The following is a 14,150-nucleotide window of genomic DNA, read 5'->3' as shown; positions in this document are numbered from 1 at the left end:
CTTTGTTACTCAACAAGAACATCGGCTATCTTTAACATTGTGGGCCAAAGTGCTTAGAATAGAGCTGGATATGAGCTGAGTCAGCACATTCCCAATAATGAGATGATGGATGTTAAACTAAAAGCTGCGCAGGCAAGCCACTGATGGCAGCTTACGCCAACTCTGGACCTCAAATCTGACATGTCTGTGGTGTTTTGAGGCATTCCTTAAAGACGGGATGTATCATTGGGTTGTTTTTACATTTCAAAAATCCTTCAAATTGATTTGGGGATTACGCCAGTGCCCGCAGCCAGTTCTAGATTTAATGGTGGGATTTCTAATAGTTTGATCCAAGATTATTAAATATGACAATGTGGTGTTTGGAAGAATTTTTCTTTTGTCTGCGGTCTGATATATAAACTCGACAGAATATTTTCTTCTAAGATAAAGAAAGATATTTCACTTGAGTTTGTCGTAATCGCTACTTTCAGCGCTGCCAATTTTCGGCGGTTATCCAGGAACGGACTTATATTACTTCAACTATTTTCAGTTTTTCATACTGAATAAGAAAGCTGCAGATAAGAGTTCACAATAATGCCACAGAGTTGAACAGTGTACAGACGAAAACCAAGGGCAGGTGTTGGGGCGCCACCTGCTGTTCACCTACAGAGCCAGAGCGCTCAAAAGATTTTAATTATTAAAGATTTGGGTTAAGCTGTACACAGCAAGAATAAATAATTAAGTCTATCACAAAATAAAAAATGTCCAGGTTTTAATAAAATTAAAATATTTATTATACATTTTACATATAATTCTCTTCTGAACAGTCCTAACTTTACAGAAACTACACTTGTACAAATACTCCAAGAAATAGGTTTAAAAATATTGCGGTATTTGTAAAATTATGCATTTCCTTTGTATTTGGCACCAGGCCAAAGTCAAAAAGCAGTCGTGACGTGCTTCACTGTGGTTCTCAATGCCTCGAACACAGGCCTAACTCCTCTTATTAGTGTTTGGAGAGGGTCACACCGTTCCCATCAACTTTCCTTTAACCCATCCAGTAATGCCTGGGTGTCTATCATCACCAGCTCCTCATCATGAACCAACTCCTCATCTCCCGGAGTAGAACGCGTGGCCTTGGGTGAGTCACGCTCCTTCTCCGGAGGCTTCGGGGTCACAGATCTCCGTGGGGGATTGAAGGTCTTGTTTATGCATGGAGAAGCTTTGGTTTTTAGAGGAGTGAGGGGTGGAGGGGACGGGATGCGGGAGAGGTAGACAAAACCTCGCTTTCTTTTTACGCTCTTGGGGTCTTTGGCCTCACAGTTACTCGTAGATACAGGAGTGAATGGCGAGAAAGCTCTGCCTTTCTGCTGAGGGGTCACCTGGGAAAGTTCATACAGAGCATAATATATGAATATCACATTCAGTGAATATACATCAGTAATGTATTACCTCATAAATGTTTTTTTTTTATAAATGTTGATCCTATGCAAATTTATCTTTAAGTGCTTTACAGTGGGCTAAAGTGGTATAAGAAATTGCTTAACCCAGCACCAAGTTCAGCTTTCTGTATCAATTTCAATGAAAGTTAATGTGTTTTTTTTCCATTCAAAAAGCAAAATTCATGTCTGTACAAAAGCTTAATACTTGGGCTTAGGACTTTGTTCAAATCGCTAACTCTAAATATAACAATAATTACACTGAAGGTTGCCCGAGCAAGAACCGCTAATAAATTCAATCTAACAGCACATTAAAAACAAAACTCTTACTCACCCGACCGTTCATTTTTGGATAAGACGCAACAGGAATTCTAGGACACTGAGAAGAACCTGAGACCTCTGAAGGAAATATATAAGACATTTTCTCCTCCGCAATGCTAAAAAACTCCTCGCATGTCTATAAAAAACAAGTACATTTAGATTTTATTGAGACAGAACGAATGTACCAAGAGAAATATCAAAAGTTACTGCTTCATCTACCTGAACGAAACTCTTCAGACGGACCATAGCTTCCTGAAGATGGGACTCTTTTGGGTTTATGGAGAAGAGTGCTTGTTCTCCAGCGTAAAGGCATGGCACGGGTCCAGAAAGCTGTCTTAGCTGAAGGTTACTTAAAGCAACCATCGCACGAGACTTTACCAGCTCCTCTAGGGCCAACTGCTCCAAACTACCAGACGTTCTCACAGACACCAAGTCAAACTTCTCATCCATGAGGTGCAGGACTGGAGAATTACCTGAGAAGACATTTAAACGGTTGTAAACGAGGTGTTAAGGACTCAAGTACACATGACAGAAGATGCTATATGAAAAACGAATGAAACAAACCTCGTTTGTCCACTATGGAGACTATACATCCCACAATGTCCACCTCACCACAGGGAGAGATGAACTGAGGGTTTTGAAGTTCCCTGAATCTTACGCACACTCTTGCGTGGAAATGCACACGTAACCATTCTGGAGTCACCTGGATCAATGACATCATTCATGTGCCATATGTTAATGCAAACAATAAACCAAAACCGAATCTAGTTGTTTCGCTGTAATGTTAGATCTGAATTCTACAGGACAAGGACCTCAAAAAAATAAGAGAAGAAACTCCTGTTTACCTCCACATCCTGAAACCGTGTTTTCTTAGTGGCAGTGAGCTGAATATTAGCAACACCTGAGCGTTTCTTGCTCTCTGATGTGGCGAGGTGATACACCCTGTACCTGTGGCCCTCTTTCAGCAAGCTATACAAGTCCGCAGAAGGGCGCCAGATGTTCATTGTGTAAACTAGAAAATGTAAATGCACAACAGCACGTCATATTAAACCGAGTCCTCTAACATCTTAAATAAAGATGTTATCCAGCTGACTCACCGCAGTTGCTCTGCATTTCATTGGCATCTATAACGCTGAGCTTCCAAACAGAGGTGACATCTCGATCGGAGCATCCGCCTTCTGCCTCCTGCGCCTCTTTCATGGCCTTCTGCACACGCTCCTGAAGTTCTGCCTGCCTTATCTCCCCCAGACAGCATGTGAACTTACTCACTGCTTCCATCTGCCTCTCGCTTAGATGAGTCTGCTCAAACAGTTTATATGTGGTTATACAGAAGTTTTGTTGCTTTCGGCTTTGTTGTTACTTTCTGTTAATGGATGTGTAGGAAGCTTTACCTCAACAGCTGGGTCACACTCCATTGCCTCATACAGCTCTTCCCCATCCTGCAGAGCTTCGATCTCATGTCGACTAAATGTCCTCTTTCTACCTTGGCCTTTCGTCTTACCTTGTATGAGTACAATAGTACAAATGCTCATATTTTTGATCCAGTTTAAAGTAAATATGTGAAATAAAAGTAAAACAAAATAGTGAAATCCTACCCGCCATCTCTTTTTCGATCTGGGCTTGTATTTTGGAAATAAGGAGCTCCATGGTTTTGTGCTTTGAGTTGCTGTGTATTCTGGCCTCCCGATCTTCAGCGCGGTCATTGCGAAATATAAAGACACCGTTGGGCTTCTTCTCCATCCACTGTTGATGAGAATATCAAATGTTTGGTCAAACACTTTTTCTGATCTGCGTGATAATGTTATGTTAAAAGCAGCACTTTCAATCAGCAGGGTGTATTGTAGAATCTTGTGGTCTGTAACAAAAATATGAATTGCTTTTATTTGATTTATAAACATTCAGACCTGAGTAGGGTAACTTCTCAACAACACAATGTCCACACAGCTCACAACACCTCCAGCAGCAAACAGTGACGACAGTGGCAGCCTGAAAGGTCGGGGGTCACGATAGTACCCTAACTTAGTGTCCCACCGAACCCGTCTTGTGCTGTTGGCTGAAATCTACATTCAAAAATCACAATCAAACCAAGGCTTGCAGCCAGATTAAGATCTTCGCAAAAACATCTACTCAATCTCACCTTTAGCATCAGAGATTCAGGAGCTTCCAGGGGAGGACAGGCTTCTTGGGAACCCATCAGCTCTGCCCCATTAATCACAATCTTATCGCCGATTCTGAGTTGACCGTTGTTTAGCATGGTATAGAGTGGAAGGTCCAAAAGGCCTTTTATGGCGTACCAGCCATCCGTGAGCCAGATCAGGGTTGACTCCTTTTTTGCGTCAGTTGATCTGTCAACAGTTTTCACTGGCTTCTCTACATTTGGATTTGAAAGTTTAATAACACCACATACACAGAGCACTAATGTCTTAGCAGGAGTGTCATCTCGCTCCATGATCCTCCTGAGAGAAGGTCTTTGACTGCGGTCCACCTCCACATCATATCTAAGTGCAAGTGAGATAACCCAAATAGTTACGATTGCTACAAAATCTTTAGTATGAGCCGTAAAAAGTTGTTATAAGTTCAATACCTGAATTTTAACTGCAGAAGTACTTGCTCTGGAGTCAAACACAGGCTTCCCATCAAATCTGGAAAGGCTCTTTCCATGGACGCCCTCTTCCATACAATCCAACGGTAGTGGTTGAACACCCAAGCGTCGCTGATCAGTTTTGGATCGACGCCTGGGGTTTCATACATCGCTCTGACAAAGATTTGTGCAATAAGTCCACTAATAACTTGCTGTGCCATTATCAGAACATCAGATTTGCATCGACGGTATAAGATGTACACAAGCATCGACTTGCTTACCTGCAAAACTCCTCTTTGCCTACAGTGCCCTTACTATCTGGAACCAACCATCCTCCATCACCCAGCTGTACAGCTCCAGACTCCATAAGGAGGTCACGCTTGAAGAAATCCTTACAGTCAAATCTAAATGATTCTGCGTTTTCACTGGTTATCTGGGAGACTTTGTGATGCACACCATGCTGGTTCAGCTAAGTAAGCGAAAGAAGAAAAAAGTATAGAGTACATTTAGTAAAGTTCTGAATTAGCGAAATACCATGGCAATACAAATGGTTTTAAAACGTACCTCCTCTGGACAGTATCCAACTGGACATTTGTGACCCACAGCATCTCTTAGACTAATTCTGGAGACACCTGAGGATTTAGTAAGGTAAATGCGGCCAGGTAATGGACGAATAGATTGCCTTTTCTTTTTCCGAAGCCTCATGTCTTGCATATCCCTGGCTAGCTGGAAGATCTCCTGACATGCTTCTGTATCAAACACCCCTGGGAAAAAAAGGTGTATTTGTAGAATTGTTCTTAACAAATCTATCTCTTATCCGTATGAACAATTGGATATAAATGCAAAAATATAATACAGTAATAACTATGCTAACAAAATGGGTACCTCTCTCTTCAGGGTCAAGATTCTTCAAAGGTATGTTTCCCAATGAAATTGTTTCCTCTGTCCCAGAAGCAACATGTTGGTCATTTTCACCACCATACTGTTCAGTGCTGTGGGTACTTGGTGTAAAGTTTGTCACTATATTTTCCTGTGTTGTAGAGGAGTCGACCTGAGGTTTAGGTTCGCATGGATTCTTGATCAAGCTATCGCCATGACAAGTATCTTCTTTGGTTTCCTTTCTGAAAGGTGGGATAAAACTGCTGGACACTTTAGAGGCATCCTGACCGTCTGACGTCTCAGGCTCCTTAATTTTTTTATAGGGGGGCACAAAAACTGCCGGTTTTCTTTTTTGGAAAGTCGCAGTAGAAGAATGCGGCACACAGTCGTTTGACTTCTGGTCAACAGAATTCCTGCAAATATGGGAGAGTTAGTAACAAATTAAAACTTCTTATGAAAAGAGTTTGGTGTTAAACAGAAAGCACACAACTTACTGATTTGAATGTGTGACATTAGGTTGGAGGCGGGCGCTGTATCTAAAGACACGTCTGGGTTTTAGGCTTCCTACAAGAAAGATTTTAGGATTAGTTTAGTTTCATAACAACGCAAATGAGACTGTGTTGTAAAATGTTTATAAGAGATATTACCATTTGGCAAGCTTTTCACTGGGGTCGGGACAGAGGATTTAGCACAAGCAACAGTCTGGTCAAACTCAGAGAGTTGTCTTTTCAAAGGTGGTTGACATGAATCTGAAGGTTGAACTGTATTAGTTGATGTAATTGCTTCAAAACATAAGAATCAACACGATATTCTGACAAAACATTATGCTGTACCTTCTATACTGCTGGTGTCTAGTTGACGTTTCTTTCTGTTTTGTTCCTGGAGATCATGAACAGATGGACTTGCTGATGGCAACAACCCTGGCGGTTCATTTAGGTCATCATCTGCCAATAACGCTTTGGTGCAAGCCATAGCTTCCTGTTCAAAATACTCCTGCTGGGTTTCTGTGCAACTGTTAAAATACAAAGAGTGCAAGTCCAGTTGTGCAGGTTCTTTCTGAACTACTTTTGTTGGGTGTGAAATGGTTTTGGATTCTTCGTCTCTAGACCTATCCAGCATTATAGGAGGATCCTGGTGTGATTTAGTGTCTAGTGGATGGTTATCGGTGTCATTTACTTGTTGGACATCACAATCTCTAAATAGTTTGGTGGCTTCCTCAAGTGCAACCTCTGATATAGGCACATCTTTACCACTGGCTGTGCTGAAACTGTAATTTTGGTCAAACTTTGGGTTTTCATTACCAACATCCTCACTTGTTGCATGTGGTCTCCCTGCTTTAGTTTGGACCTTCTCGTCACATTCATGAAAGAGAATCTTGGCCCTTTCAAGTGCCGAAGTGGATACAGTCACCTTCTTCCCACCTGCTGTACAGAATCCTCGGTTTACATCTGAAGAACTCACAGTTTCAGACGGGACAGTTTTCTCACATGAGGTTTTATGACACCCACTCGCATTACTTTTAGACTCGTGGCTAAAAGAGGCGTCCACAAAACAAACTGCTTTAACCTCATGCAAGGCCTTCTCTGAGACAGCAGCAGTGCTAAAACCTTCACAGTTTTGGTTCTGTAGAGTCTCGGATGTTAAACCTTCATCTTCACAATCTTTAAAAAGAGTCTTAGCCCTTTGTAGTGCAGTAGCAGAGATGGTCACATTCTTCCCTCCGGCTGTGCAGAATCCTTTGTGTTCTCCTGAGGATTCAGATGAGACCTTCTCTGACATCAGACCATCTTCTCCATTTTGTAAACTGTAATTAATTTTAGGCACAGACTCAAAAATTAGCTCCTTGTCTGATAAGGTAACTTCTTTGCCACTAGCAGTGCTTAGACAGCATTGGTTCTGAAGATCCTCAGATGCTAAACTTCTCTCTACACAATCTTTAAACAGATACTCGGCTCTTTCCAACGCAGTGGCAGAAACGGACACCTTTTTACCACCTGCTGTAGAGAATCCATTATTGTTTCCTGAAGAACTGGTTTCGGTTTGGTTATTCACACTCTGTTTTGCCAATCTAGAGCCATTATTACATGCGATAACATCAACCGAATCATTCAGCACATCCTTAGCTCTATGAAGTGATTCAGCCAAGACAGATACCGCTTTTCCACTGGCTGTAGTGAAACAACAGTTGCTGTTAAGAGGCTCAGAAGCATCCTTAAATAACTTATTTTGAAGGTCTTTATTACATTCTGTGTCTGACCGCTTGGATCCTTCTTCTTGAGGGGGTTGCTGGTCCAAAGAAGGATTTTTACTGTCATGACCTTGATCACCCTGAGATGTTTTCCTGAAGAAATCACTTCTTTCATTTGCCTCGTCACAGAGTCCATTAATAAGATCATAGTCTTTGCAAACCGCATTTGCCTCCTTGAGCACCACTTTGAAAAATGTACCACTTGTAGTCGTAAATGCATTCGTCTGTTTGAGGATTTCAACATGTAGTTTATCATTCTTTTCCTTTGTTAGTGCAGCTTCTAAGCAGTCAACATTTTCATCGCAGTCTTTGAATACGGTCTTGGACTTTTCAAGTACCCCAGCTGAAACTGAAACGTCTTTCCCACTAGCTGTCTGAAAGCCATAACCATGCACTGACAATGGCTGGCAAGTTTTGGGGGGACAAATGTTTGTGAAGTTTCCTTTAGCATCGTTGCCAGATTTCTTTTCTTGGATGAAGTTCTTACATGCAAAGGAAGGAATATCCGTAACGTTAGTTACTTGATTTATCTTGTCGGAGTCGGACTGATTTATATTTACAGAGGTTTCATGCCAAGAAATGGCTTTTGTTTTCTGCAGGGTGGTTGTTGACATAGAGTCGGCATGTATTTCAGAAGTGTGGAAAATGAGTTCCTGAGGTTCTGACGCATCAAAGCTGTCAACATCATTAAGAAGTTTTCTTGCCTTCACAAGGGCCGTTTGGGATACGTTCAACTGCTTTCCTCGTGCGGTACTAAATCCAAAATGGCTATTTGAGTTAAAGCAGACAACATCTGTTTTCCCATCTAAACAATTCTGCTTCATTTCTGCATCTCCTACCACTTTCTGATTTACGTTGAGAGCATCATTTGCATCTTGATTTAACCGAAAATGGGCAATAAATTTCTTGTTCGAACACTCGGAAGTATTGGCTGAAGACACCGTTGCTTGTTCTTTCGATTGCTCTGGCTTAAGTACGTCTGCCTCTGCCTTTTCATCAAGCTCTTCAAAAACGTGCTTGGCTTTGTTTAAATTTGTTTCCGAGATGCTTATTACTTTCCCTGTAGCAGTTTTAAAACCAAAACAGTTTGATTGACTTTCCTTAACGAAATAAGTATTCATCCCATCAACTAAATTGTGTTCAGTCTTTGAAAAAGGCACCTCATTTTGGATTTCCTTTGATATGTTGCATAATTTGTCAACATCTACGATTTGAACTGAAGCACATTCGTGTTCCTTGTGTCTGTGACTAGAACTGTTTATCCTAGAGGCATCCGTCTTGATTTGATGATATCCATTCAAAACATCAGAATTAAAACTATCATCAAAGTCAATACCGTTCAGAATATTGGGGTCCCACTCTTTCTCGGCGGTGTGGCTGTCTGAGGCAAACTTTTTGGGTTTTAACTGAGTGAATTCGTATTGACTATCTTCTTCCTCTAAAAGATTGCACAATTCTGTGACATCGGCGTTTTGTGATGCTGTTAAGGGGCAGTTCTCAGCATAGTCCCGGCTGGTGGCCAATCTCGGTTTGTGTGTGCTGATGTCTAACACAGTCTGTCTTTCAGCACCTCTTGTAAATTCCATTTTTTTATGAATTTGTTTTAATGAATCTGAATCTTTCTCCACATTCTCCTTCCAAAGAGACCCAGCTTTCTGCGCGTCAACATCCGAGTCTGTATTATTTCTCTTTGAACATGTGTTCAAAACGCATGACTGTGGTGAAGAGCAGCTTGTAATATTCTGTTTAAAGCTCTTAGAGTTTATAAGTCCCGGACTGGACCGAGCATCATTAACACAAGTATTTAATGAAAGCACAGAGAAGTTGGACTGCACCACTGGTGATCTGGTTGCATTTGCTTTTTCTGAAACTGGTTTGGACGATGTCTCTGTTTTGTGGTTATGTTGTGTGACGTCAAAGGTGTCAATCAAACTATCACCTACAGCTTCATGTAATGATGCCTTGGCGCTCATTATTGCCTCATGTGATATAGAGATGCTCCTGTTACTTGCCGTTTTAAACCCAGAGAAAATATCCTTGGAGGCTGCAGTGCCATCTAAATCTGAAAAAGTGGTGGGACAGCCACTGTCACGACTAATCTCAAAAGTTGGAAGAACAACTGTTGATTCATTCACAGATACGTCGGCTAAAGTATAGTTGTCATCACGATTACACAGAATGCCTTGCTGGTTGATGAAATCTTCTTTCGTCTGCTCAAACTCTGCTTCAGGTTTTACTTGTCTCACTTTCTCTATATGGGGGGTTACAGCTGATGAACTCGCATCATTTTGGTCACCCCGTACATGCGTGTCAACAAGTACTCCTGAAGTCAGTTCCTGAGTGAAATCTTCAGCAAACGCCTTGGAAAGCTGGGTCATATCTAGTCCTTCATCCAGATAACTGGCAGTTGGTTGCTGTAGTGTTTGAGGATTAGCTGCATCTTCACTGACAAAACTGGATTCATGAAGGACACTAGAAATCTTTTCCTCCGAGGGATTTTCTGTAGCAATATATAATGAAAAAGGAGAAGATGAAAACAATATTTCTTATATATTGTATATATATAAATATATATTACCGATCATATATTTATATATTTTTCACATAAACAGAGAAGGTTGTAGCACCAAACATTAGTCCCAACAGTACATACATCTCAAAGGTTTTTCTCTGTGTATCCAAAACATAATTCATCCAAAAGGTAAAAACAATCCGCACAGATCCAAGGCCTACAAAGGTCATAAAAATGTATTTTAGAGGCCTCTGTATAATACATTTTGAAGCACTATGTAGGCCGATCTTTGACGTGTCCGGATCCCTTTTACCTTTTCCAAAAATATGTACATGAGTACACTTATGTCACTTATGTCACTTGTTCACCTTTATAATTTGAGTAAAAACTACAAATCATATTTATTATAGATTTATTATTAATTATAAACTATAATTTAACATTAATTGTATCCACATTTAAGAATATACTGTTAATATCATTAACAGTTTGGAATAACACATGGGGAAAAATAGACTACAAAAGAGTAGATTTTATAAATAAAAGAAAATATGTTGACAAATCATAGACGGATTCATCGGACAGACTTGCCTGGTCTGAAGTTAACTTTTGGTCTGTGTTTGGTGATCGCTGATTGGTCTAGCTAGAGGCTAATGATATAACTATTCATATTTATATATTCAATATATATTAATATTGATTTATATTCATTTTATTTTATTTGTTGAATGGGTCGTATCATTTTGTTTCATCTACGTTACAAGTATCACGTAATGGTTATTCTACTGTAACCCAAAATAATATTGGACACTTGGCCAGACATACTTTTAACTTGCTAGCTAATGTAATTTACTTGTTATTTCTTCTGCTTGTTATCAGAAATAATCTACAGGGACTCTTATCTTTGCAGATGTGCACCGGAAGTTAAATTTGGGCCACAAAAGCGTGAAGCGCAGTAATGTTTGTTTATGTTATTGCTTTGAAAACGTCTATATTTGTTTTAAACATTAACCCATACGCCATCAAATCAAAAGTTTCTAAAATAAATTTCAAATATTTCAGTCAATTAACCCTAAACTTACAAAGATCTGTAAATATAAAATAGAAGTGTAAGAATAAAATAACTTACCTGTCACCGTTTTCTCCAGACATACTGATGCTTTGTGGGTAATTCCTGTGTTTGATACATCATAGCTTGGGACTTGATACACAAACCTCCTGGGTTTTCTGTTAAGCATGAAAACAGGTGATCTGTCCAGCAAAGACTTCTGCCGTTGAGATCCTTCTGCATCTGGACATGACTTGACTCTTTCGACGCTGTTAAAAACAGACTGGCTTCTGCCTACGGGACAGCTGTAAGTAGTGCCAGCATTGGGTTCATCAGACATTTCAGTATTGTGACGGTTTATCAAAGGCATGGCCAATGATGGACCTTCATTCAGACTGGAGTTGGTTAAATTCAGTGGGGTCCATTGCATGACATCAATGTTTGTGAGAGGGCTTTTAGATTCCACATCAGCTGTTTGAGTTTCATTTCCCTTTAAAGTCTCCTCTGGCTCTTTAACTTGCTCTAATGCTGAAGTCACATCCTTTGAACAATTGGCTTTCTTTCTGTTCCTCTCTTGAGATTTGACCTTCCTCAGAGCACAAGTGCCTTTACTGAAGAATATGGACAAAATATCCTCAGCACCATCGAGAAGGTTCTGCACCGTAGTGCGCACGTCTCCTTCCTCTATGGCGCTCGGCACCTTCTGCTTCCACAGACTGATTGCATCAAGAGATGCTTCTGGGGAGCGAACAGTGTTAACCACATCATCAGTCTGGAATGTCTCTGTCCCTGAAGAGAGAAAGAATGTGTTGTGTGTGAATTTTGTAATATAACTACAATTATGCATCATTTAATAACATGTAGGATTTATTAACCATTAAAACAAATAACTGTTTAATACAAAAACAACAGTCACACTCACCATCATATTTAATGGCTCTTTTACTAGAACTTTCGGTACTCTCTGTACCTTTTGAGAGAGATGGAAACAGTTTCCGCACAAACTAGTGTGTGAAAAAAAGAGAACAAGCCATAAGTTATGAAGTAATTTGATGGTGAATAACAGAAATGAAACGTTAAATGAAGAATGCATGTATTGTCAACAGAACAGTTTATATTCGCACTTACAATAGCTTCCTCGTCTTTGAGGCAACTTGAAGACGAAGGACGGTCCTCTGTTTTAGCTATAAAATAAAAAACATGCATAATTATGTAAGTTCTCCGTTCATTGAATCAAAACACATCACTATGTATTGCATACATACGTAATATTACAGTAGGAGTCAATGACGGTGTGTTAAAGGAACTGGTCCAGGATAAGTCAGGGTTGATTTGTGCCCCAAGACTACGGGATATTTGATTTACTGAATGTATCTGAAAAAGGTCAAACTCAGAATTATTTTACCGCTCTACAGTGGCATATGATATTCTGCTAGTTACTCTTCAAAATCAACTTACCAAAGGCCTCTTGGGTGTGTCCAGAAAGCCTGAAATGTAATAACATACATGAAAAGTTACCCTAGATTTTCAATCCAACAGCCTTTTACTTTTTAAAGGGATGATACACCCGGAAGTGAAAATTCTGTCATCATTGACTGTAATCTGTATATATTTCTTTGTTCGGATGACCACGGAGAAAGATATTTGGAAGAATGCTTATAACCAAACAGATCTTGGCCCCCATTGAAACCCATAGTAGACAAAATTACGTGATAATTTTTGTTCTGTGTTCATCGGAACAAAAAAATGTAAACAAAACAGATTTGGAACAACTCGAAGGCGAGTAAATGATGACAGAATTTTCATTTTTGAGTGAGGTATCCTTTAAACAGGGAGAAAGATTCTTACCAAAGCCCTCCCTAGGTTGTCCACAGGATCTATCAAACCAATAAATACAAGAAGCCCACATTAACCTTGTGTAACGATTACATATTCTATGTTAAATTGATAACTCAAATTCTGATTTCTTATCCAGTTATTTTTTAAACAAACTTACTTTTGTTTCTCTGACCCAAACAGACAAGGACTTGAGTCTAAACCATTAGTCACTGAAGAGATAAAACAGATGTGCATGAAATACTGCACTACAACTCACTATGACTGTTACTGGCTCTTAAGACAAAACATTAAGTGTTCCCTTAGATAAGTCACTTTGTATAAAAAGCATGTCTTGTTTTGAATCAATGTGTATATAGTTTAACACTAGTTTGATACCTTCATATGGAGAATCCTCATTCCGAATTGAATCAGGAGAGTGATAATGTTGTTTGAATATTTTGGGTGTAGAAAACATCTGAGTGTCCAGAGCTGATATCTCGGGGGCTTTGATCTCCTCTTCCTCATCTTTTGATATGTCAGGTCCTTCTTCATCTCTACAAGCTTTGGCAGTCAACTCATCAAACCAGGATGGATTCAGAGGTCCAAGTTCTTAAATAGAAATGATCAAATCAGTAACTGTCAGTGGAAATATGGTAAAGCTGATTTAATACGCATAATATAAAGTGCATACCTTTATGAATTTGATCAAAGAAATCTTCCAACATGCTGCCATGAGTGAGATCGTGTTAAATCTGAATCGAGCACATTCATTTATGAGCCTAAAGGTAAACAAGAATAGTAAGACATAGCATTTAAATTCAACGTTACATTGCTCAACACACAAAGTGTGTAACTTTTCAAATGTCGTCATCGGGAGACAATGTTTCACTGACTGAGGTAACTTAAAGTATACACACGTCATTTTGTGTCACGTTAACTTACGTGCTATCTTAACATGCTACAAACAGGAAAACATAATAAAACAGACAGGAAAGTTACCGTAAATAATCGTACAGTCTAAGATGAAAGACGTTTTAAACTTCGGACGGGTCGAAGTTTGGTCGTCAAGTCGTCATTGTGTCTGTTTAAAGGTTTTTATTCGCACAAGTTTCTCACAACTGTGAGGTACTGTTTACTATGCGCGTGCATAAGCATCTTTAACATCCCGCCAGTAAGCGTCATGTCGTCATCGGAAAAGCTGCAGTCTCGACCAATGAGAAAGCGTGCGTCTCCACAGAGGGCGGGCTTACGTGCGCCACAGAACCAAAACTGCGAAGAAAGGAAGTATTCGTGTTTCCTAAATGTATTCTTTGGGTTGATTGTCT

The 14,150-nt window shown here is 39.8% G+C and overlaps 1 protein-coding gene across 2 annotated transcripts; it reads right to left on the bottom strand.

Annotated features, from left to right (window-relative positions):
- Positions 1–755: 755 nt before the first annotated feature.
- On the bottom strand, positions 756–13,971 carry brca2 (BRCA2 DNA repair associated). 2 transcript variants are annotated; one of them, XM_056757333.1, is made up of 27 exons: positions 13,825–13,971; positions 13,517–13,604; positions 13,222–13,434; positions 13,004–13,055; positions 12,856–12,884; positions 12,466–12,494; positions 12,273–12,381; positions 12,136–12,191; positions 11,930–12,011; positions 11,089–11,796; positions 6,033–9,947; positions 5,847–5,948; positions 5,694–5,763; positions 5,206–5,612; positions 4,885–5,084; positions 4,602–4,789; positions 4,324–4,494; positions 3,877–4,237; positions 3,644–3,799; positions 3,335–3,482; positions 3,131–3,240; positions 2,837–3,038; positions 2,585–2,751; positions 2,304–2,442; positions 1,959–2,212; positions 1,753–1,875; positions 756–1,361 (listed from the first exon to the last, which is right to left on the bottom strand). In XM_056757333.1, exons 2-27 carry the CDS (start codon positions 13,548–13,550, stop codon positions 1,017–1,019), a joined length of 8,370 nt encoding a protein of 2,789 aa, XP_056613311.1. In that variant the 5' UTR covers positions 13,551–13,604; positions 13,825–13,971; the 3' UTR covers positions 756–1,016. The 2 variants fall into 2 exon arrangements, with proteins under 2 accessions (XP_056613311.1, XP_056613312.1); XM_056757334.1 differs by having other exon boundaries at positions 13,840–13,936.
- Between the last annotated feature and the right edge of the window lie 179 nt (positions 13,972–14,150).

The sequence above is a fragment of the Triplophysa dalaica genome, chromosome 9 (genome assembly GCF_015846415.1).
Source record: "Triplophysa dalaica isolate WHDGS20190420 chromosome 9, ASM1584641v1, whole genome shotgun sequence".
Lineage (NCBI taxonomy): Eukaryota > Metazoa > Chordata > Actinopteri > Cypriniformes > Nemacheilidae > Triplophysa > Triplophysa dalaica.
This window is presented reverse-complemented; position numbering and strand designations above follow the sequence as displayed.

Bases quoted from the DNA above. Each gene is read 5' to 3' on its own strand.
- brca2 (XM_056757333.1), bottom strand. From the start codon at position 13,550: ATGTTGGAAGATTTCTTTGATCAAATTCATAAAG. The intron at 5,613-5,693 runs GTAAGTTGTGTG...CCATATTTGCAG, and splicing joins AATGTCACACATTCAAATCA to GAATTCTGTTGACCAGAAGT. The intron at 3,241-3,334 runs GTAGGATTTCAC...TACTCATACAAG, and splicing joins GATCGAAAAAGAGATGGCGG to GTAAGACGAAAGGCCAAGGT.